At 33.4% G+C, this 22,303-nt stretch overlaps 1 protein-coding gene across 7 annotated transcripts in view; it reads right to left on the minus strand.

The window, feature by feature from the left end:
* Positions 1-22,303, minus strand: part of LOC126884349 (neuropathy target esterase sws) — a 1,280,173-nt gene that overhangs the window by 60,436 nt on the left and 1,197,434 nt on the right. Inside the window, exon 23 of one of the 7 annotated variants that reach the window (XM_050650276.1) lies at positions 20,300-20,369. The exons of the other annotated variants lie outside the window; for them this stretch is intronic. Within the exon in view, the coding sequence (XP_050506233.1) occupies positions 20,319-20,369 (51 nt within the window). The 3' untranslated portion in view covers positions 20,300-20,318. The remainder of the gene's footprint in view (positions 1-20,299; positions 20,370-22,303) is intronic. 7 annotated transcript variants of the gene reach the window in all.

Here is a 22,303-nt window from a genome sequence, read left to right on the forward strand (position 1 = left end):
TATTGTACCTTCATTTAAGGCTAACTTTAAAAGTAAAGCAGATCTGCTATTATTCATGTTTAAAAACAAAAGGCACACAAAACACTAAGTACGATTAGGACCGCGAATCTACAACAGATAAATGTCTGGAAACCGTTACACAGGGTTGCCAAAAAACGGAAGTCACACCGAGCGGTGTGGTATACGGAAGACGCTACGCGTTGTGTACATAACCTGTATAGTAGCGCGGGAGCGACACTAGCGCTGGTGATATACCGTAGAACTAAAATCTGATCTTATGAGTATGTTAGATACGATATGACTTCCAGCGAAATTTTTAATATAAGCCTTCTGATACCATCTAGTAGCCAAATTCGTAAAAATATAGGCAAAACGTTGTGACTTCCGAAATCGGAAGTCATAACGGTATATATGAAGTAACAACGTATTACGAGAATCTACTTTGGAAGTCACATGGATACATGTATCAATATATATATATATATATATATATATATATATATATATATATATATATATATATATATTGATGCACGTTAAGTTGTGACTTCCGGTATACAGAAGAGGCTGTCCGACTTCCACCTTTTCTACTAGGAATTATTTTTTAAAAATTGTGTATTTGGTAAAAGGGGGGCTTATAAAATGGGTCTACCTATTGAGGGGAAAGGATTTACCAAAATAAATTTTGTATATATATACGTATATACCAAAGCGTACAGCATACGTTATGGCTTCCATATATAGGGTAGTTCAAGGTGCGTTGTCACTTCCAGCGGTGTTGTCATATTTTGGAAGTCACAACGACTCGTCTGCTGATTTACCTCTTACTTTAAGCGTAATGTGTGATCTTTTGAAACTTTTACTGTGAATACAGTTGTGAATGCAGTTCTATGTTTTAAAGTTGTCTATTTAAATTAAAAGATTGATATTCTTTTGATTAAACAGGTTTACAAAAAAAATACATTTCGGAATATTTGACGAAACCATATGACTAGGGGGTTTTTGGGGTCGCTGGTCACGAATCCGGGGTCCGCTGACCTCTATCACGTCAGGTAATGGTAATCTCAAGGTCAAATCAAGATAAACCGACAGTCGCTCTGAAAAAGTATATTAGGGGGTTTTTGTGGTCGCTGATGACGAATTTGTGTCCGCTGACCTCTATCACGTCTAGCTCAAGGTCATTTCGAGGTCAAATCAAGATAAATGGACACGATCGCTCTGAAAAAGTATATTAGGGGGTTTTTGGGGTCGCTGATCACAAAACTGGGGTCCGTTGAGCTCAACCGCGACAGGTAAAGGTCATTTCAAGGTCAAATTAGTTTTGTGGACTTGTCCTGATTTGGACTTGAAATGACCATTACCTTACGTGGTAGAGCTCAACGGACCGCAGTTTTCATGATCAGTGACTCCAAAACCCCTATATTTTCAGAGCGATTGTGTCGATTTATGTTGATTTGACCTTGAACTCGACGTGATAGAGGTCAGCGGACTAATGATTCGTCATCAGCGACACCAAAAACGCCCTAATATACTTTCTCAGAGCGACTGTCGATTTATCTTGATTTGACCTTGAAATGACCTTTACCTGGCGTGAAAGAGGTGAGCGACCCCGGATTCGTGATCAGCCACCCCAAAAACCCCCTTGTAACATGGTTTCGTCAAATAGTCCGAAATATAGTTTTTTTTTGTAAACCTGTATTATTTATGATATGATTGATATTTATTTTACAAATACTAATATTTTATTATTGCTGCAAAATGGATTTTTTGGAATTAATTAAAAAAGTGTTATTAGTAAGTAATTTATTTATGAAAATTATATCAAAAATTTTAATAAATAAATTTGAACTTATAGGAAATTTTAATATTTATTATTTTTCTTGATTAAATTTTGAATTTTAGATTTTATTACAGGCACCGTCCTTTTAATTTTTGATGTACCAATAATAATGTGTAATAAGAAAATTAAATGGCTAAATACACCAGGTGGGGTTGAGCTGCTAAAAAGCTATCTAGATCCATCTTTTTAGAGCAGATTAGTCCCAGTCTGCTACTCGATACTATTGACTGTGCTTCTCCAGTTCTTTCTATCCTCTGTCTTTTTCTGCTAGTCTCTAATTCCTGCCCTATATAAATTTTCCTTTACTTCCTGTAACCATTTATTCTAGTTCCTCCGTGTCTCCTTCTAACTCCGGGTTTCCATTGTAAAATTGAGTTTATAGTTGTTACGCTACCTGCTCTCCATATATGCCCCAACCATCTAACACTGTGCTGAAATCTGAAAATCTGGAATAATATCTACCCGGGTCGAAACATTTTTTTTAATATATGAAAATAGTTATTTATGAAACAGTTCGTGATGTATGCTTTTTACGAATGCACGTGATGTTTAGAGCACAAGCGACAACGGAGCGAGTGCTATACATCGCTTAAGTTCGCAAAAAGTACTTCACGTACAGTTTCATACAATATTTTATCTACGATATACAAATAAAAAAACTGTAACTCTTCATCACTGGAATTCATTCCTATTCTACAATTTTTAGAACTTATTTAAACATTCTAATTTCTTTCAAACCACAAAACTGTCAAATTTTTTTTGTAATTTATTGCTCATTATGTCATCACCATGACAACGCGAAAGTTAAGGATATTTGATTATATGAAAGTGTGTCAAAAACAGTGCGAAAAAGTAAATCCCGTTTAAAATACATTGTTACTTCACGCACACGTTATCCATTAAATAGATCGATGCAGATCGGCCTTATATCGGATCCTCTACTATTAGTCCGTTCGCTGACGGTAAAATATTGCAAAACCCATAAATTTTAAAAAACCGCTTAGATCAGGGGTGGGCAATTACTTTTAAGCGCGGGCCAAAATGAAAGTTTCAAAATGTCTCTCGGGCCGGAGGACTATACCGGATATGTACGCTGTGCCCACGCGAATTTTTTTGGTGTAGTTTATTCCATGCCCAAGAAATAAATACTATAAGTATTATTTTAAAGCATTTGGACAAAGAAATTTGACTGTTAATAATTAGAAAATGGTAATAATAAATTGTCCTACTTGGGAATACATGCGAAAAACTTGTGCCCAGTAAAATATGTCACGTAATTGAAAAAAAAATGGTCATTATATTAAATCATAAGAAGATCCAGAAAAAGAACCAGATAAAAAATGAAGATATTGAGCAAGTGGACAAAATGAAATACTTACTTAGGAGTCTGGATTACGGAAGATTTAAATTCGAAATCATAAATTCGATCAAGAATAGAGCAATTGAGGGTAGACTTTTTGAAGATGAGGACATTTCTGAGTCACCAAAGATTCAATCTGCAAATCTGATATTAGTTGATAAAATGTTGTATATCCACTCTATTCTTTTTTATGGTGCCGAAGCTTGGATTGTTAATGCTGACTTAATGAGAAAGCCGGAAGCTTTTGAGATGTGGCTTTTTGGGAGAATTTAGAAAATACCATGGACCGATCATATACGAACAAAATGATGTTGCACGAAATGGAAAGAGACAGAGAACTTTTGATCTCCATTAAAAGGAGACATATTTACGGCACATGCTCAGAAATGATATGTACGAGTTGTTCGAAGGAAAAAGGGGTCCTGGTAGACGACAAATATTCTGACTGAAAACATTTGAGACTGGACCGGGTTAAACACACAGACGCTTTTAAGAAAAGCAGAAAATAGAGACGAATTTGCAATGGTGTTTTAGCCAACCTTCATTAGTGGAGTCGGCGTTAGAAGAATAATAATAAATTAATGGTAATTAAATAAATCAGTTATTGAAAGATTTTATTTTCTTATTTATTTATATTTTAACGATACAAATTAATTTATATTGATACATATTTTGTAAATATACCTAATATTAAATAAAATTATAAAAAAAAGACAAACATTAAACGTTAAAATCAATAGAATACTCATTATAAGTATAACTTCAATAATAGTTAATGCGAAACGTGAAATCGCGAATGTTCATGTGATATTATTTCTTCAAAATTGGGATCCAAATCACTTGTAGCAATCCTTAATACCGAGTGTAGATTTTCGTCAGTAATTTGTGATCGATATTTATTTTTCCTGGAAACCATCAACGAAAAAGTTCTTTCACAAATATATGTCGAACCAAATAAAACTAGGTATTTTTGAACATAGTTTAAAAAATGTTTAAAATGTTCTGTATTCAAAGCACCGTAGAAAGCACTCAATTCGTTTGATTGAACATTTTCTTTTAATAAATTATTTGCCTGTAAGTCAATTAATTCTAGCTGAATTTCAACAGGAGCTTCTTGCACATCGAAATTGAAAGGTTGACTAATTAATGACAAAGGTTTTTCAATAGCTTTGAAATCTTGAAATCTTCTTTGGAATTCAGTATGCAGGTCTTGTGTTACTGAACTATATTTAAGAAAATCAGAACTTTTCAATAATTCTCGTCGTGTTTGTAATGATGGGAAGTGGTTTAATATTTTTTTATTAAAGTTCTCAGCAAATAAGTTTAGTTTTATCATAAATGCTTTGACATTTGAGTGCATATTGAAAGCGAACTGGTTTTTCCCTTGTAAATTTACATTAAGTTCATTTAAATATTTTACAATATCTACAGAAAACGACAAATCGTTTAGCCATGCCTCATTTTGCAATTCAGGAAAATCATGTAGTTTTTCTTTTATCGACAAGAAGGATACTATTTCATCAAGCAAATATTGAAATCTGTCCAAAACTTTACCGATGCTAAGCCATCTCACCTCAGTGTAGTAAGGAATTTCGTAAAAGTCACTTTCAATTTCTTTCAAAAATTCAACAAACTGTCGATGATTTAAGGCACGTTCCCGGATAAAATTTACAACTTTTGTCACAACAGTAACGACGTGATTCAATTTTAAAACTTTTCTACATAACACTTCTTGATGAATAATGCAGTGTAAAAATAATATGTCTTGTTCTGGCTGCAACTGTTTTACTTTGTCGCTGATTCGTTTTAGTAAGCCCACATTTTTCCCTGTTAAACTAGGACAGCCATCCGTAGTGATGCTTACTATTTTGTTCCAAGGTAAATTTACTTTAACTAAACACTCTTCAACAGCGTTAAAGAAGTCTTCACCGGTAGTTGTATCTTTCATTGGATGCACACTAAGAAGTTCCTCGCGAATTTCACATTTTTTGTTAATGCCCCGAATAAATATTAATAATTGACTTGTGTCAGTAATATCGCAGGACTCATCCAACGCCAGAGAACAATATGTAAAATCAGCAATTATTGTTTTTAGCTGGTCGAGTAAATTTCCTGAAATATTTTCGATCCGTCGTACTATTGTTCTCCTTGACAGGCTTAAATTTTCAAAAATATGTTTTTTTTCAGGACAACATATCTCCGACACTTCTACCATGCACTGTTTAACAAATTCTGCTTCAGAAAAAGGTTTACATAACTTAGCAATTTTGTGTGCAATAACATAACTTGCTTGTGTGGTAGATTTCTCGATGTTACTTTGTTTGCTAAAAATATTTTGTTGTTTATTTAAGTTTTTTGCTAAGTTGTCTGCAGCATTTTTAAGTTCTTCTAAAGAAAACGATGCATATTTTGGATGTTTTGATGTAAAATGCCTCTTTAAATTATATTCCTTGAAAACAGCAATGGTTTAATGGCAAACTAAACAAATTGCTTTCTTACCAATGTTCGTAAAAAGGTATTTTTCTGTCCATGCTTCATTAAAATTTCTGCATTCCAAATCAACTTTTCTTTTTTTAGATTGTATCATTTTGCAAATGCTTACAAATAAATATTTTAATACAATAAAATAAAAACAATGTTTTCAAATTTTACTTACAAAATGTCCTCCACTTTTTCAATTTATTATATATTTGCAAAATAACACACACTGTATCAAAAGAAATATGAGGAGTAATAGGAAATACGACCAGTGCTAAATCAAAATAAACTTATACGCGTCTTTCGAAGTAGTTGTAAAACTTCGGCAAAAATCGGCAACAATGAATTTTATGCTGAAGTAGGTATTCCAAACAACCATACTTAATTCAGATTTAATAAATAAAGAATCATATTATTGGGACCAAAGTACTGAGGTATTTAGATCATAAACTGTCAGTGATATGGTTGAAATAGATACCCAAACACCGAGTGCTTGTCTTGAGACGAGACCTTGAGAGTTAAATACGATTATTAATACCGAATAAACAATTATGAATCTCCGGGGATTTCCCTATATTTTAAAAGAAATTTAAAGTAAATAGTTACAATTAAACAGTTTTTAAAAATATAGTTAGCTAAGGCTGTTCGTAATTATAATACTCTCTATTATTTATATATTTAATAATTTATGTGAACACTATGCAAACTATTACTGTTGATTTCAACAAAATCACATAAAAGGGATTAAAAAGATTAGGTACTTGCGGGGTTTTTCAACGGGCCGGACAAAGTAAGCGAAAGGGCCGGACCCGGCCCGCGGGCCGGCTTTTGCCCACCCCTGTGCTATAGCCTTATTCTTTAACTATATCGCTGTAATAACATTGTTTCTAGACAGGTAAATTATCATTGTATACTGGGCGTACCAATCAAACTGGTTTTTTTTTCAATTTTCACAACACCCTGTGGAATATTCTAGCCTTTATACAATATTGAAATTAAAACCCAACTATAGCCCCAGGTTTTCTTAACGTTCTGTTTGTTATTCATTCGCTTATGTTGGATAATAAAAAAGTTAGGGACTTTAACAACTAAACATGTTCTTTATCAATACATGGTGTTTCTAAATAAGTGCGACAAACTTTAAGGGGTAATTCTGCATGAAAAAATAATGATCGTTTACTTGATAAAGCTATGTCCGCAAATGCTTGCAAATATAAAATTCTTTTGCCAAACGATCATTATTTTTTCATGCAGAAATTACCCCTTAAAGTTTGTCGCACTTATATTTAGAAACACCTGTATCGATAAAGAACATGGCTAGTTGTTAAAGTCCTTAACTTTTTATTATCCAACGTAAGCGAATGAATAAAAAAACAGAATGTTAATAAAACCTGGAGCTATAGTTAGGCTTTGATTTAAATATTTTATAAAGGCTAGAATATTCCACAGGGTGTTGTGAAAATTGAGAAAAAAAACCCAGTTTGATTGGTACACCCGGTATACAATGAAAATTTACCTGTCTATCAACAATATTATCATAGCTAGTTTGTTAAAGAATAAGGCTATAACATATTAAAAAAAATTACTTAAATCGGACAACAGGTTTGGGAGATACGAGACATCAAAAATTACCCATTTTTTTGGGGTGCCCGTTTTTCGTGCCGGTGAGTGTAGATTAAATTAGAAGTTCATTGTAAAAAAGGAAGTAAACAAAAACACGAGAAAAATGAATTTATATAAGTAAATAGGTAAGTAAATATTATAGATTAAAATAAGTACAGAAAATATATAATTATAGAGATATATAATCACTTATTGTACCTTCATTTAAGGCTAACTTTAAAAGTAAAGCAGATCTGCTATTATTCATGTTTAAAAACAAAAGGCACACAAAACACTAAGTACGATTAGGACTGCGAATCTACAACAGATAAATGTCTGGAAACCGTTACACAGGGTTGCCAAAAAACGGAAGTCACACCGAGCGGTGTGGTATACGGAAGACGCTACGCGTTGTGTACATAGCCTGTATAGTAGCACGGGAGCGACACTAGCGCTGGTGATATACCGTCGAACTAAAATCTGATCTTATGAGTATGTTGGATACGATATGACTTCCAGCGAAATTTTTAATATAAGCCTTCTGATACCATCTAGTAGCCAAATTCGTAAAAATATAGGCAAAACGTTGTGACTTCCGAAATCGGAAGTCATAACGGTATATATGAAGTAACAACGTATTACGAGAATCTACTTTGGAAGTCACATGGATACATGTATCAATATATATATATATATATATATATATATATATATATATATATATATATATATATACTTAATAAAATCACTTTTTTAGTAAAATGGTGGCTTATTTCCCATCAAAACTAGTTAATGAGAACAAATGTATACTTTTGGTTTTATATCATTTCCGGTTAAAAAGTTTGATAGTCGCAGAAATAGTACATGTGACATATGTATTATTTGAAGCGTATTGAAAAGCCGAGCTTGGATCTTCAGTTCCGGTTTTAAAGTTATTTCCGTTTAAACAATTATGACCGAAAGTTTAGTAAAAATGATTCAAAATTAGTGAAATCGTATATGCATCGACGCAAAGTTAAACGAAGAGTTCAAATATCGGCTTCCGGTTCTACTTTAGATCACTTTGGGTAGAAACCTAGGACTTACGAAATTTAATTACTTTAAAATTAAAATAATAATTCTTATGATTTCAGCTTACAGGTACACCGCATCCCTCAGTAGACCGCAAGCTAAAGTAGAAACATGACAGTACACTACATACTATAGTAGCACCGATTACCTTTTATATCTTCAGTTTGCCAAACTCAATGCTAAAAACCCGAAAAAGTGAAAACACCATTATTGGGTGTAGCTCGTAACGAAGAGGTTGTATTTTGGAAATTACGTGGCGCCAGTCCCTTGCCACTAATTGACAGCAGGTTTAATTTTCGAGTATAGAAAATTAAAAATAGAAAATTTTGAGTCATTTTTAGAGTTTAAACGGAAATAACTTCAAAACCGGAACTAAAGATTCAAGCTCGACTTTTCAATACGCTTCAAATAATATGTAACATGTACTATTTCTGCGACTATAATATGGCACTTCCGGATGCCACTTTAGAATATTTTAACTGGAAATGATATAAAAACCAAAAATATACATTTGTTTTCATCTTGCTAAGGCATGTCGAATAATATAGGTAACTAATAATAATATATCGCTTATACTATTAAATATACGTTGCAACGGTACTTCCTGTTGCAACTCTAAAACATTTAATACCAATCTTGTTGTTGGGTAAAATAATTAGGCTGTATCGTTTTAAAAATAAGTACATAGGTTAAATATAATTTTTTCGTAAATATTTAGGGTGCATTTATTTTGTTACATAATTATTAGAGTCCTGTTTATTTTTACATTTATTTTACTACAAATGTTTATTACTTGTAAATAAATATTTTTTTCTACAAGAGTTTTCTTACATTTCATTATTTTATGCAAATCCTTCAGGAAGATCGCACCCTCCGCACCCTCGAGGTAGACCTCATAATATAGTAGCACCAGGTATCTGCATCCTCCGAAGATAACAGTTTCACTAGTGATGACACCAAATGCCTACTTGTTTGCACTCTAACAGTTCAATAAATATCAAAATAGCAGGTCGTGGTCCGACACATCTCTAGTCACCAAACCATTGCCATGTCATTAGAGTGCCACGTTTGTGCGCGCCTTGAGAAACGAGGAACTAAGGACAGGCGTCACAGAGCGCATAGCATGGCTGAAAGTGGAACGGGGGGGAGGCATGTGGCCAGAATGAATTATTATGGTGGACTCAAAAAATTACAGTTACCACGAGCAGAAAGAAGGAGAGATAAACCAGCTACAATATGGACAAACTGCGTCAAAATCACTGGGAATTAGCTCCAGAATTAGATCCCTCCGAAATTCTTCCATAGATCTCTGACATATTATGTTTTGTATTATATTTTCTTTCTGCTGTCCGGATACCATCTACCTATATTTTCTTGTTCGAATATCATCTAATTACTTGCCTCGATCTCTAACCTATCTGTTTTGTGATTGTCTTGTCACGTGACATATCTAATGCCATTTTGTGACAATTCTACTACACCTGCGATCTTGATTGTATTGTATCTTTGTTTTTCATTCTGTCTTGCAATGAAATCCTCAGAATTTCCGCTCTGAGGGCTCTCTATGATGATCTAAATCTATTTACTGCTACCATCAAATAAGGTTTTCTAATGCTGATAAAAAAGTTGTTTGAGTAGTTTTGGTCAAAAACCAGGTGTTTGTAAGGATAATCCCATTATAATTCACAGAATTTGAATAATTTTTATCCTTGGTAATTAGTATTCCCAAGAACATAATAGGCTACTTATGGACCTCAACTTGTTCCAATTTTTTGCGTTAGCCAACCATAGCATAGGAAATTTCATGTTTGTTTTTATTTTTGTGGAATGTCACAGATTTGCTCATAAAATTTTTTTACTTGATCATCATATTTCTTGTCTGCGGTCGAAGTATTTGTTTGTAAGATGTCTGTTTTAAATACATGAGTGTTATTCTGGCTAAATATTAATCTGGCATTGGTAGTAAGTAGGTTACGTATTTATTTAATTCCTACACAATGTCTGTAATATGTATCGACTGCGCCGTTGGCGGAGTACTACTATACGGCTGTCGTCCTTCACACCAATTCCGTAGTCTCTTTACCTCATTTCACTGATTTATAGGTCTTCTTACTACATATTCATAAAAACACAAATTTTCTGTTCTGAAAATTTTTTATATCATGTGTTGATTCAAAGTGCTGTAATAAAATTAATTAATATTTAAATTAGGCCTGTAGCTCATTTTTTCAAAAATTACACTACAAATCAAATTCGAATTCCACTCGAAAATACATACTTTATAGGCCTGGATACCGCGTACCAAAAAAAGTTTATTAATAGAAAGCTGAAAATTTGTTAATAGCTTAATAGTGTAGGAAACAAAGGTTGAACCTTGCAAAATGGACACAAGTCCGGTTTTATTTTTTTTTCTGGTATATCAAGGGGTGTTTATTATAAGACTAACTTTTTCTGAAAAAATTTCGCCCAGGAACCCCCATTTTCACCCCTTTAAAGGGGGTAATTTGTGGTTTTTGCGGAACGTAGCCCTTCCTGTACCTTTTACAAAAAATTTCTTGTATAAAAATATGAAGAGGACTATATTTTCTACGATTTATTTCCCGACAGCATTTGTCTATCATCCACCGTTTAGGGGGGGTGGCGCCCCAAAGTCGACAAGTTTTTAAAAAAGATGTTTTAAAAAAAATATATTTTTCCCTAACTGTCACGGAAATTAAGAAGAAATCCTGCGGCAATTATTTACAAATAATTGATCGATTTTTTGGTATAGGTTTCACTTAAGGCTAATAGCCCTTTTTTTAATTACAGGGTGTTACATTTTAAAAAACCCCTTTTTATACCATCTGACCCGTTTATGCTAGAGTAAAAAAACTTTCAGCGATTACCCATGTACTAATGCTATTTACAAATTTGTATATTGCACCCCCATTTTTCCCCGGAACCACCCCCAAAAAAAGAAGAATTATTAAATAAAGTGATTTTCTTGGAATCCTTCACACACAATGCCCTTTATTAATATGCTTCATATATCATTTTGTGCAGGTTATTATTACCCATGCATGGACACCAAAAGCGATTTCCTAGTGCAACCCCTGTAACCAAAAAAAAAATTAATAAAACGGGGAGTTGAAATTTTTTTTTTGTTTTTTGCTTTTTGATCCATATGGGCATATGCTTCATCAATAGTGCTTTTCAAAAATATATACGGTTATTGCAACATCCGTGCGGAAACCACCCTATCCTTGAAAATATACTGCAAAAACTACCCCTAGCCCTTGGCGAGCATGTTTTTACGATTTTCTCATTACCTGTGCATTCTTTTTAAATAAAACTTATACAAGGTTAAAGACCACTATTTACTCTAAAAATTAGGTCCTATTCATTTTTTTCGTATAAGCAACCTTTACGGCACAGTGGCGCCGTAAACCTCATATATGCTTTGGCGGGCTCCAGTTTTTGTTTTTTATTTCGTCATATGTTCGTTTTATTGATAAAGTACTTATGTAAAATAAAACAACACAGTGTAACCTACAAATTATGACCTATGCACATTTTACATTCTTTCCGCCCCAAAGCCAGTGGTGGCTATTTTTGTCACCTACACGCATTTTATTGCATTAATGTTACTTTAATAGCACAATATTCACCCTTAAGTGTCACTAAGCAGTGGCAAATCCAGGGAAGGGTGATCGGGGCGATCACCCCCCCCCCTCTCAAACCAAGTGATATTCTATTTAAAGATTATAAAAATATTCATTTATTGTTGTAGAAATACTTATATTATATTATTATTTTTATAAGAATGGCGTACTTTTTATGCTTTAGCGACAGTGGCGGATCCAGCATCGTTAAGAGGGGGGTGCCAATTGGCTAAATTTTTATAAAAATAAATGAATATTTTTATAATCTTTAAATATAATATCACTTGGTTTAAGAGGGGGGGTGATCGCCCCATCACCCCTCCCTGGATCCGCCACTGCTTAGTGACCACTTAAGAGTGAATATTGTGCTATTAAAGTAGCATTAATGCAATAAAATACGTGTAGGTGGCGAAAATATGCAAAAATTGATTTTGTGCCACCACTGTGGCTTTGGGGCGCAAAGAATGTAAAATGTGCATAGGTCATAATTTGTAGGTTACACTGTGTTGTTTTATTTTACATAAGTACTTTATCAATAAAACAAACAGATGACAAAATAAAAAACAAAAACTGCAGCCCGTCAAAGCATATATGAGGTTTACGGCGCCACTGTGCCGTAACGGTTGCTTATACGAAAAAAATGAATAGGACCTAATTTTTAGAGTGAATAGTTGTCTTTAACCTTGTATAAGTTTTGTTTAAAAAGAATGTATAGGTAATGAGAAAATCGTAAAAATATGCTCGCCAAGGGCTAGGGGTAGTTTCTGCAGTATATTTTCAAGGACAGGGGTGGTTTCCGCAGTAATGTTGCAATAACCATATATATTTTTGAAAAGCACTACTGATGAAGCATATGCCCATATGGATCAAAAAGCAAAAAAACAAAAAAAAATTTCAACCCCCCATTTTATTTATTTTTTTTTGCTGCAGGGGTTATACTAGGAAATCGCTTTTGGTGTCCATGCATGGGTAATAATAACGTGGACAAAATGATATATGAAGCATATTTATAAAGGGCATTGTGTGTAAAGGATTCCAAGAAAATCACGTTATTTATTAATTCTTCTTTTTTTGGGGTGGCTCCGGGGAAAAAATGGGGGTGCATTATACAAATTTGTAAATAGCACCAGTACATGGGTAATCGCTGAAAGTTTTTTTACTCTAGCATAAACGGTTCAGATGGTATAAAAAGGGGTTTTTTAAAATGTAACACCCTGTAATTAAAAATAGGGCAATTACCCTTAAGTCAAACCTATACCAAAAAATCAGTCACTTATTTTTGAATAATTGTCGCAGGATTTCTTCTTAATTTCCGTTACAGTTAGGGAAAAATATATATTTTTTTTTAACATCCAACGTTTATTGCAATCTGTCTGATCACAAACAATAAGCAATACATAATATTATTGAAAAATAACACAGATGGAAGCCGCCCAGTGGCGAGCACCCAGTAAGACATATAACATTATAATTTTAAAATAAGACATAACAATTACTTGGAACATAATACATAGATAAAATTTAGTATAGTGGACAGTTCAGACAATAAAAATATGATTATTAAAAGTCTAAGGAACATGAATAAAAATACGAAAGAAGTTTAAAAATCACTAACACTAAAACATGATTATTTCACTGCACTATGACACTGCACTCTGTTGTTGCTCTGATGTCCAGATGTACTAGAGGTCCAAAGGGTCAGGTCTTTTTAATCGTCTTTCATGAGAAATGTTGAGCAGGTCTGTGGCGAGTGGATTTGGATGGCAGGATAGTCTTGTCTTGTATCTAGAATTTACAGCAGATATTGCTTCGCTAACTGTTGGTAGCTGTAGGTCGTGGTGCAATCTCTGGTTCGTAACATACCAAGGGGCATTGCAGATCTGGCGCAACACTTTTGATTGGAACCGTTGAAGTTTTTGAATGTTGGTATTACTAGCTGTTCCCCATATTTGTGCTGCATATAGCCACACCGGTTTTAAAATGCATTTATAAATCATAATTTTGTTCTCCAGGCTAAGATTTGATTTCCTACTCATGTACCAATACATTTTCCTGTAGATTAGGCCGAGTTGAAGACGTTTCTTCCAGATGTGGGTGCCCCAATTAAGTTTACTATCTAAATGAATTCCCAGGTATTTTACGGCGGTATTGACTGGTAGTGGAGTGTTATTTATAGAAACCGGAGGCGCGACACCTTTTTTTAAAGTAAATGTTATTTGTGTGGATTTTAAACTGTTGACTTGTACTCGCCACAATTTAAGCCAGCTCTCTAGTTCAGTCAGATGATTTTGCAATACCTCGGATGCTTCTGTTGCTATAGGATTTGAAGCCATTATAACTGTGTCATCCGCATATGTAGCAATTGTTGTATTAATGGTGGTTGGAAGATCCGATGTGTATATTAAGTAAAGTGTTGGTCCTAATATGCTTCCTTGTGGAACTCCAGAACATATTGGAACAGGTTAGTAATTTCCCCTCCTCTTTTGACTTGAAAAAATCTATCTGTCAGATGGGATCTTAATAGTGAACTTATGGGATAAGGAAATATGGATTTAATCTTGGAGATAAGATCTACATGCCAAACTTTACCGAATGCCTGTGAGACATCTAGGAATGCAGCTGTACAGTAATTTTTGTGTTCGAGCGAATTTCTGATAGTTTTTACTACCCTATGAATTTGCTCGATGGTACCATGTTGTTTCCTAAAGCCAAACTGATAATTAGGTAAAACATTGTTGCTGTCTAATGTAGGCTCTAGTCTTCTCAGGAAAAGTCGCTCGAACACTTTAGATATAATAGGCAACAAGCTTATTGGACGATATGAAGATACTTCCGCGTGATCCTTATTAGGTTTTGGGATTAGAACAATTTGAGCTACTTTCCATTGGAGTGGAAAGTAACCTGTTTTTAATATTGAATTAAATATATAAGTAATTAAGCTTACACCTTCGTTGGGTAGATTTTTTAGGACCAAACTAGATATTATATCATACCCAGGTGACTTCTTATTCTCCAGATTATAAATTACTTCTTCTACTTCAGATTTCTTGAAAATTTTAATAGGCGGAGCCATTTGATATGGTGCGTTTATGACTTCATGAATATCTTCTTCTTCTTCAGCTGAGACTTCCCTCTGATGCGGTTGAAATACCTCGCATAAATGATTTGCGAAAGTATAAGCTTTATCTTTGTCAGTTTTAGCCCATGTGCCATTTAGTTTCCTGATTGGCATATTCATTTGTTCGTTGTCTTTAAGTTTTTTTGTTAGTTTCCACAGAGAATAATTTGTATCATCTGAAGGTGAGAGGTTCTTTAAATAATTGTTGATTCCATTGTCTTTATGTTGGATCAAGTTTCTTTTGAGTAATCTGCAAGCTCTATTAAAATTTGTTTTATCTTCTGGGTGTCTAGTGAGCTGCCACCTCTTTCTTAGTTTTCTTTTTTCCAGTATAAGTGTATTTATGTGAGCAGGATACGACTCGGAGTTGTGTGTGTAGGTAATTTCTGGAGTGGACGACCAAGCAGCTTGCTGAATAACTGTAGTTAAGTGAGTGACTGCATTTTCTATGTCCCTGTCACTTTTAAGAGGCAAGTTTAGGTTAATGGATGATTTTATTTCTTCTCTATACCTATCCCAGTTTGTTCTTTTATTACACAGTGTTAGAAGTTTAGGACAATTGTGAATTTGGCTTAGTAGGTCTATGAAGAAAGGGGAATGATCCGATGATAGGTCAAAAGGAGAAATTTGGATATGGGTGTGTGTTATTCCTTTTAATATAGCGAAATCAATAAGATCAGGAATTTTTTGTCTATCAGTGGGCCAATAAGTAGGCTGTCCAGTAGAGAGAGAAGTTAAATGATTCTCATTAATACTTTTTAATAATTCTCGCCCTCGTGAGGTTATGATTCTGGAGCTCCATTTGTGATGTTTGGCATTGTAATCTCCAGCAGCAATGAAACGGTGTCCGAGTATCTCAAAGTATTCAGTAAAATGATCAGCTTTAATTATTTTATTCGGTGGACAGTAAACAGCAGATAAAATAATCGAGCCTTGTGAATCTTCTACCGACACTGATGTAGCTTGAATGTTGACTCTGCTAATTTTGTTTATTTCATGATGCTTAATATTATTTCTTATAATAATTGCCGTACCTCCATGGGCCTTTCCTAATGGATGTTGAGTTACGTAGGTTGAATATTTGGGAATATTAAAATAACTCTTAATAGTCATGTGTGCTTCGGAAATAAACATAACATCTAGATTATGAGAATAAATAAAAGCTTTTACTTCATGAAAATGATTAGTTAAGCCATTGGCATTCCAACAGCACATCTTAAGTTTAGTGTTGAAGATTAAGCTTAGATATCAGAGACATTATTAGATCAAACATCTTATCCATTCTTTCCATTAGTTTATGTACCACAAGTTCTAAATTGTTTTGTATATGTTGGGGAGTTGCTGTTTCTATTTCATGAGTAGTCTCATTTGTGTTAGTTGTATTTTTATTATCTTTTCCTGCAGCAATGTTCGCATAACTGATATTTGGTTGAGTGATTGACGAATGTGCAACACGAGGTGGTTGACTTGCGGTTTTTTCTCGAAGCGATGGAAATTTTTTCTTTTGCAGTTCTTTGTATACAGAACATCCCTTGTAGCTTGCAGGATGATTTTCTCGACAATTTACACATTGGACATCTTTTATATTCTTTTCTTTTGGACATTTAGACGATAGGTGATCTCCTACGCATTTTACGCAGCGCGGACTCCTGTGGCAATAATTGTGTGTGTGGCCAAAATGTTGACATCTTTGACATTGAGGTAGTTCCCTCTTCGGATGCGGTGCCTCAACTGTGACAATAGTGTTGAGTAATTTCGTGATCTCATATATATCTTTATTATTGCTGTGAATAGCCAGTTCTATATTAAATAGCGGCAGATCTTTCTTTGTGCCTCTTTGCTTAATATTAGAGATGTTCAGTGCAGTATGCCCGAGATCCAGCAATGCCTTTTTAATGTCGTCTGGATCTGTTGAAGGGTGGATATGACGTATAACAACTCGGAATCCTTGGTTTTGTTTTAGTTGGTATGTATGGTACTGAGTATTTTTTTCTGATAGAGATTTTACGATTATTGAGTAGGTTTTTGATGAATCAGCTTGAACTTTAATTTGATTGTTAGCAAGACATTTTAAAGTATATTTACCTGGAGTTATCTTCTGTAGTAATTCCTGTAGTGGTTTGATGCGTTCAACATTTTGTATAAATATGGGTGGTGGCTGATCCTCTCTTCGGTCTTCCAACGTTACAACTTCTTCACGAAATGTATCATCTTCAAGTAACTCGTATCTGTTAGATGTATGAACAGTTTTACTCAGCCAATAATCATTGAGTGTAGCTTGTTTGGTTTTTTTCAAATCAGGACTGTCGTCATTGCGTTGACGTTTATTATGGTGGACTGCTACCCATTCACCATCACTTTTTGCTACATCTGCATCTGGGAGATGTTCTTGCGGTTTATCTATTTGAAAATTTGATAAATGTGATTGTAGATCGTTGTTGTATGTTTTGATAATTTTCTGCTGTTCATCTAGTGGATTGGAACTGTCTTTTTGAGTGCTTACAGGTGGAGGAGTTCGTGCTAAGCTGTTTCTTCTAATTGCTGGATTTATGTCCTGACTGAATGGATAACTAGTAGATTGTTCCTGGTTATCGTGTTGGTAACTCATAGTTTTCCCCTAGTTATAGCTAGGAATTTTTAAAACATTCCGACATATTTTGATAATATACTGGCCTATTTTCTCTATATTTAGGTATATTTATGTTGATAAACTTAGTAATTAAATATGTAGTAGAAATTACTTACTGGATAATTATTTTAGCATTAAACACTAACAATTTTTTGGCTATTGTTTTTCGGTTTCTTGATAACGATGGATTTATACTAATTACAATATGATAAGATAATAATTAGACAAATTGCTTCTTAATTACATGTGTTCAGCTCGAAGGTTCTGAACAGACTGATATTTTTTTTAAAACATCTTTTTTAAAAACTTGTCAACTTTGGGGCGCCACCCCCGCTAAACGGTGGATGATAGACATATGCTGTCGGGAAATAAATCGTAGAAAATATAGTCCTCTTCATATTTCTATAAAAAAAATTTTTTGTAAAAGGTACAGGAAGGGCTACGTTCCGCAAAAACCACAAATTACCCCTTTTAAAGGGGTGAAAGGGGGGTTCCGGGGCGAAATTTTTTCAGAAAAAGTTAGTCTTATAATAAGCACCCCTTGATATAATAGAAAAAAAATAAAACCGGACTTGTGTCCATTTTGCAAGGTTCAACCTCTGTTTCCTACACTATAACGGTGTCTAGTCGGACAAACTTTGATTTGTGGGAACACTGGAACAGGGGATGTTTTAATTGTGGAACTTGTCATCCTGACAAGTTTATGATTGTGAAAACTATCAGCAGGTTGGTTCTAATTTTATTCAAAGCAAACTTTATACAATGTATGAAAAAATGTTTTTCCGACAAATATGTTGGGCATTTTATAAGTCCGACAAGTAGAATATTTCAAATGACAAGAATTATGACAGGTGATAAATAGCAGTCTGATTTTTGCATGAGAGTTTAATGAAAGGGTAACAAATATATTGGAAGTTCTCTCTGACAAAATACATGAGAAGTTTTCGTAGTAAGACGTTCGAAACCTGTAACCTGTTCCACAATTAAAACTTCCCCTGTTCCAGTGTTCCCGTACATCAAAGTTAGTCCGACTAGACACCTTTAAGCTATTAACAAATTTTCAGCTTGCTATTATAAACTTCTTTTTGGTACGCGGGATCCAGGCCTATTAGAACATCTGTATAAAAGTTGATAAGATTAGATAAGGTAAACATAAACATTTTCTTTTCTTAAATTGCGTTTTGGGGGAAAATACGCAGCTGCCATTGTTGCGTCAACTTTTTTTGTTTTGACACTTATAGCTACCTGGCGTACCTGGATAGCTCTATACTTTCTCTTTCGAAAAGAATTAGATTATTTTTTACTGTTACTGCTGCTACTTCACCAGATGTTTTTCTAGTGTGAAGGAGCTTGATATATTTGATATTATATCAGTTGAATATATGACCCTGATAATAAACATATATCGATTTTTTTTCGTTGTTTAAGGTAAACAGTATTTCCTGCTGATGTTTTAAAACATTTCAAAATATCGAACTGCTTTTTACAAATACACTATTTGTGTCTTTTGTATTTTTTGTTAAAATAGATAATGGCTTTAACTTTTTTTTTTAATTCATTTTAAATGTACTACAAAACAAAAAGTATACAGGGTGGGCCAAAGAAAACAGTCCACCTCGATATTTGGCAGTAGTTATTAGATGTTAAGGAAATGCCGAAACAGGTCGATTTTTGTTCTAAGGGAGTGTATACCATGTGCGGTGCGACACATCATTAGAAAGGTATCGAGATGGAGTATTCAGACATAATGATTGTTCACGATTTTTTTTTTGATATTTGCACCGTCTTTGCACAAAACTGTCAATATATTTGAAGTACAACACCTATGAAAAAAGTAACGTAACGTCTATGGTTTGCTAACATGTAATTTTTCCTGCCGCGTCACATTTACTTTTGATGTGACAGAAAAAATGACATATTAACACGCCATAGGCGTTACGTTTCATTTTAAGAGATGTTGTACTTCAAATGAATTAACAGTTTTTTGCACAGACAGTGCAAATATCGGAAAAAATCTTGGACGGTCGTTGTGTCTGAATACTCAATCTAAATGCCTTTCTAATGATGTGCCGCACATGGTACATTCCTATTTAAAAATGAGGGGTTGGGGAAGTGGAAAGGAGGAGGTTGGCAAATGACAGATGTGTGTATCGTAAAAATGTGTCGCCCTTAGAACAAAAATCGATCTTTTTCGTCATTTCCGTAAAATCTAATAACTACTGCCAAATATCGAGGTTGACTGTTTTCTTTGGCCCACCCTGTATACCTGCATTCTTTTACATTTGTTAGTAAGTGTATTTTCGAATGGAATTGGGTTTGGACCAGTTACTTTTTTCGAATCCTTTTTAATGCCAAAAACGGAGTATGACATAGCAGGCCTACATAGATAGTCGAACATTACCAGAAATATAAAATATGTTAATTCTATTAATAGTTTTAGTATCAAAGTTAACATACTAACTACTCAAGCTGTGCTATATATTTATAACTAAGCAAACACTATTCAAAAAGGCTAAAAGCGTGTCTAAGTAAACTACTGACTATATACAAATACAATTACCAAATAATCTACATGTTATTTAAGGTGTGGTGGACATCTCATAACCATGCCAGCTTAGCTGCCGCTGAAACTAGTGCAAAAAATAAAATTATTTAAAAACTACAGTTTTAGCAGTTCACAAACTAATTTGAACGGTAATATTATTAGCTAAAAACGATACTTATTTTTTCCTAGTTAAAAATAATGCAACATAGACGGAATTTTTAAGAAAAAGTTATAGGTAACAAAATGGGACAGAATAAATAACGTTAAGTGTCTGTAATATTTTGCTTTTTGTCTCCACGCTGAACGCACCTAAGTAGAACAAAATGAAAAGAGAGATAATAATAGACACGAACTATTTTCATATAGTATTCACGACTGCTATATTAATCGGTAACGTATATCACACAAATTATTCATAAAAAAAAACTCGTTTGGTTTAGTAAATTGTCTTTAAAATTTGCTTTATACTTTTAAAAGTCAAAATAACTTTTTTTTAAAAAAACATATTTTACTCGCGTACAACCAAATTTTTGGGTTATTTTCTAAGAATTTCAATGAGATCCAAGAAGTCCGACATAATTGATTTTGCAAAGGAAAAAATATTAGCCTGTATAGAAAAAAGAAAGGGTGGAAAAGCTTTTTAAGATCTATTAGATATTTTGCCGACGAAGATATGAAAAGGACAAACGAGCAAGATGGAAATTGTCAAGATAGATAGAACTGGAGAGAACAATTATTGAGAAAAGGAATACAGTGAAAACTGCATGTGGAAAAGATTTTTAAGATCGATTAGATATTTTGCCGACGAAGACATGAAAAGGACAAACGAGCAAGATAGAAATTGTCAAGATAGACAGAACTGGAGAGAACAATAATTATAGAGAAAATAAATACAGTGAAAACTGCATAAGTTTTTAGTAGTAATAAAAGCGAAAGTATTTTGATATATGATTTAGGTATTTGACATTTTGTTTTATTAACATTTACTTTAGGTTGAGCCCAGCCCAGCCGTATTCGATAGATCAGAATAGAGTTAAAATTAAAACTGCCATTTTGGTTCTAGTACACCTAAAGATTTGGTTTGGGTGTTAAAATTTAGGTTTTTTGTAATATTATTGTAATACTATGTTGAATTTAAATATTGCACAATAATCAAACAGATGAGAGAAATCATTAACGACAACGTGTGTTGGCTTACTTACGAAGCAAAAATCTCAATCTCTAGGCGGTAAAAAGTATATAACAAATTTCCATTTATTAAAATAAATTACTTATTCCACAAATTACTGAACTTATCATGGTATTTTTTTGTTATTTCGAATAATGCTTTTTTTCATAACAAAGCGGTAAAATTTGTGAGATGCTAATAACTGCTGTGTGTTAATAAAGAAAAATGTAGCTGAAATGTGAAAAAGCAAAAAAATGTATTATTAAAAACCTACAAGAGCAATTTGGCAATTTTATAAAAGTAATAGGTATTAAAATTTGTATAAATCCAAATTAAATTTCATAAGAATACAGGAAGATCCTGAAAATTTAATATTAAAAAGAAAAAAACCCGAAACAGATGAGTGAAGAAATCGACAAAATATATACAGAAAAAAAAGATACAGTAAAACTTTTCAATAACAACCAATATTTTTTTTATAAAAGTTTGCCCGTTTAGGAAGATGGGTGCTAAAGAAATAACAACAATTATACTTACTATATAAAACGCCTATTATACTGAATTCGCTCTACCGAGATTCACTTTGACACATTCGGAATAGGAAACATACAACACAAAAATTCCTACCTCACACTATTAACTGCTAAAATCAACTTAATCTTTCATTAAAAAGAAGAATTATTAGAAATAGTGGGAGTGTCTACTAATCTCATAAAATTTTGTGGAGTTTATTTCTACAAAATATTTTTACTTTGTACAATAAATAATTTTCTCATTTGTTATCAATACATTATAATGGTGTAAATAAATAATTATTTATTGGCGTAAGGTTTATGTTATTTTTATGTCTG

The sequence above is a fragment of the Diabrotica virgifera genome, chromosome 5 (genome assembly GCF_917563875.1).
Source record: "Diabrotica virgifera virgifera chromosome 5, PGI_DIABVI_V3a".
Lineage (NCBI taxonomy): Eukaryota > Metazoa > Arthropoda > Insecta > Coleoptera > Chrysomelidae > Diabrotica > Diabrotica virgifera.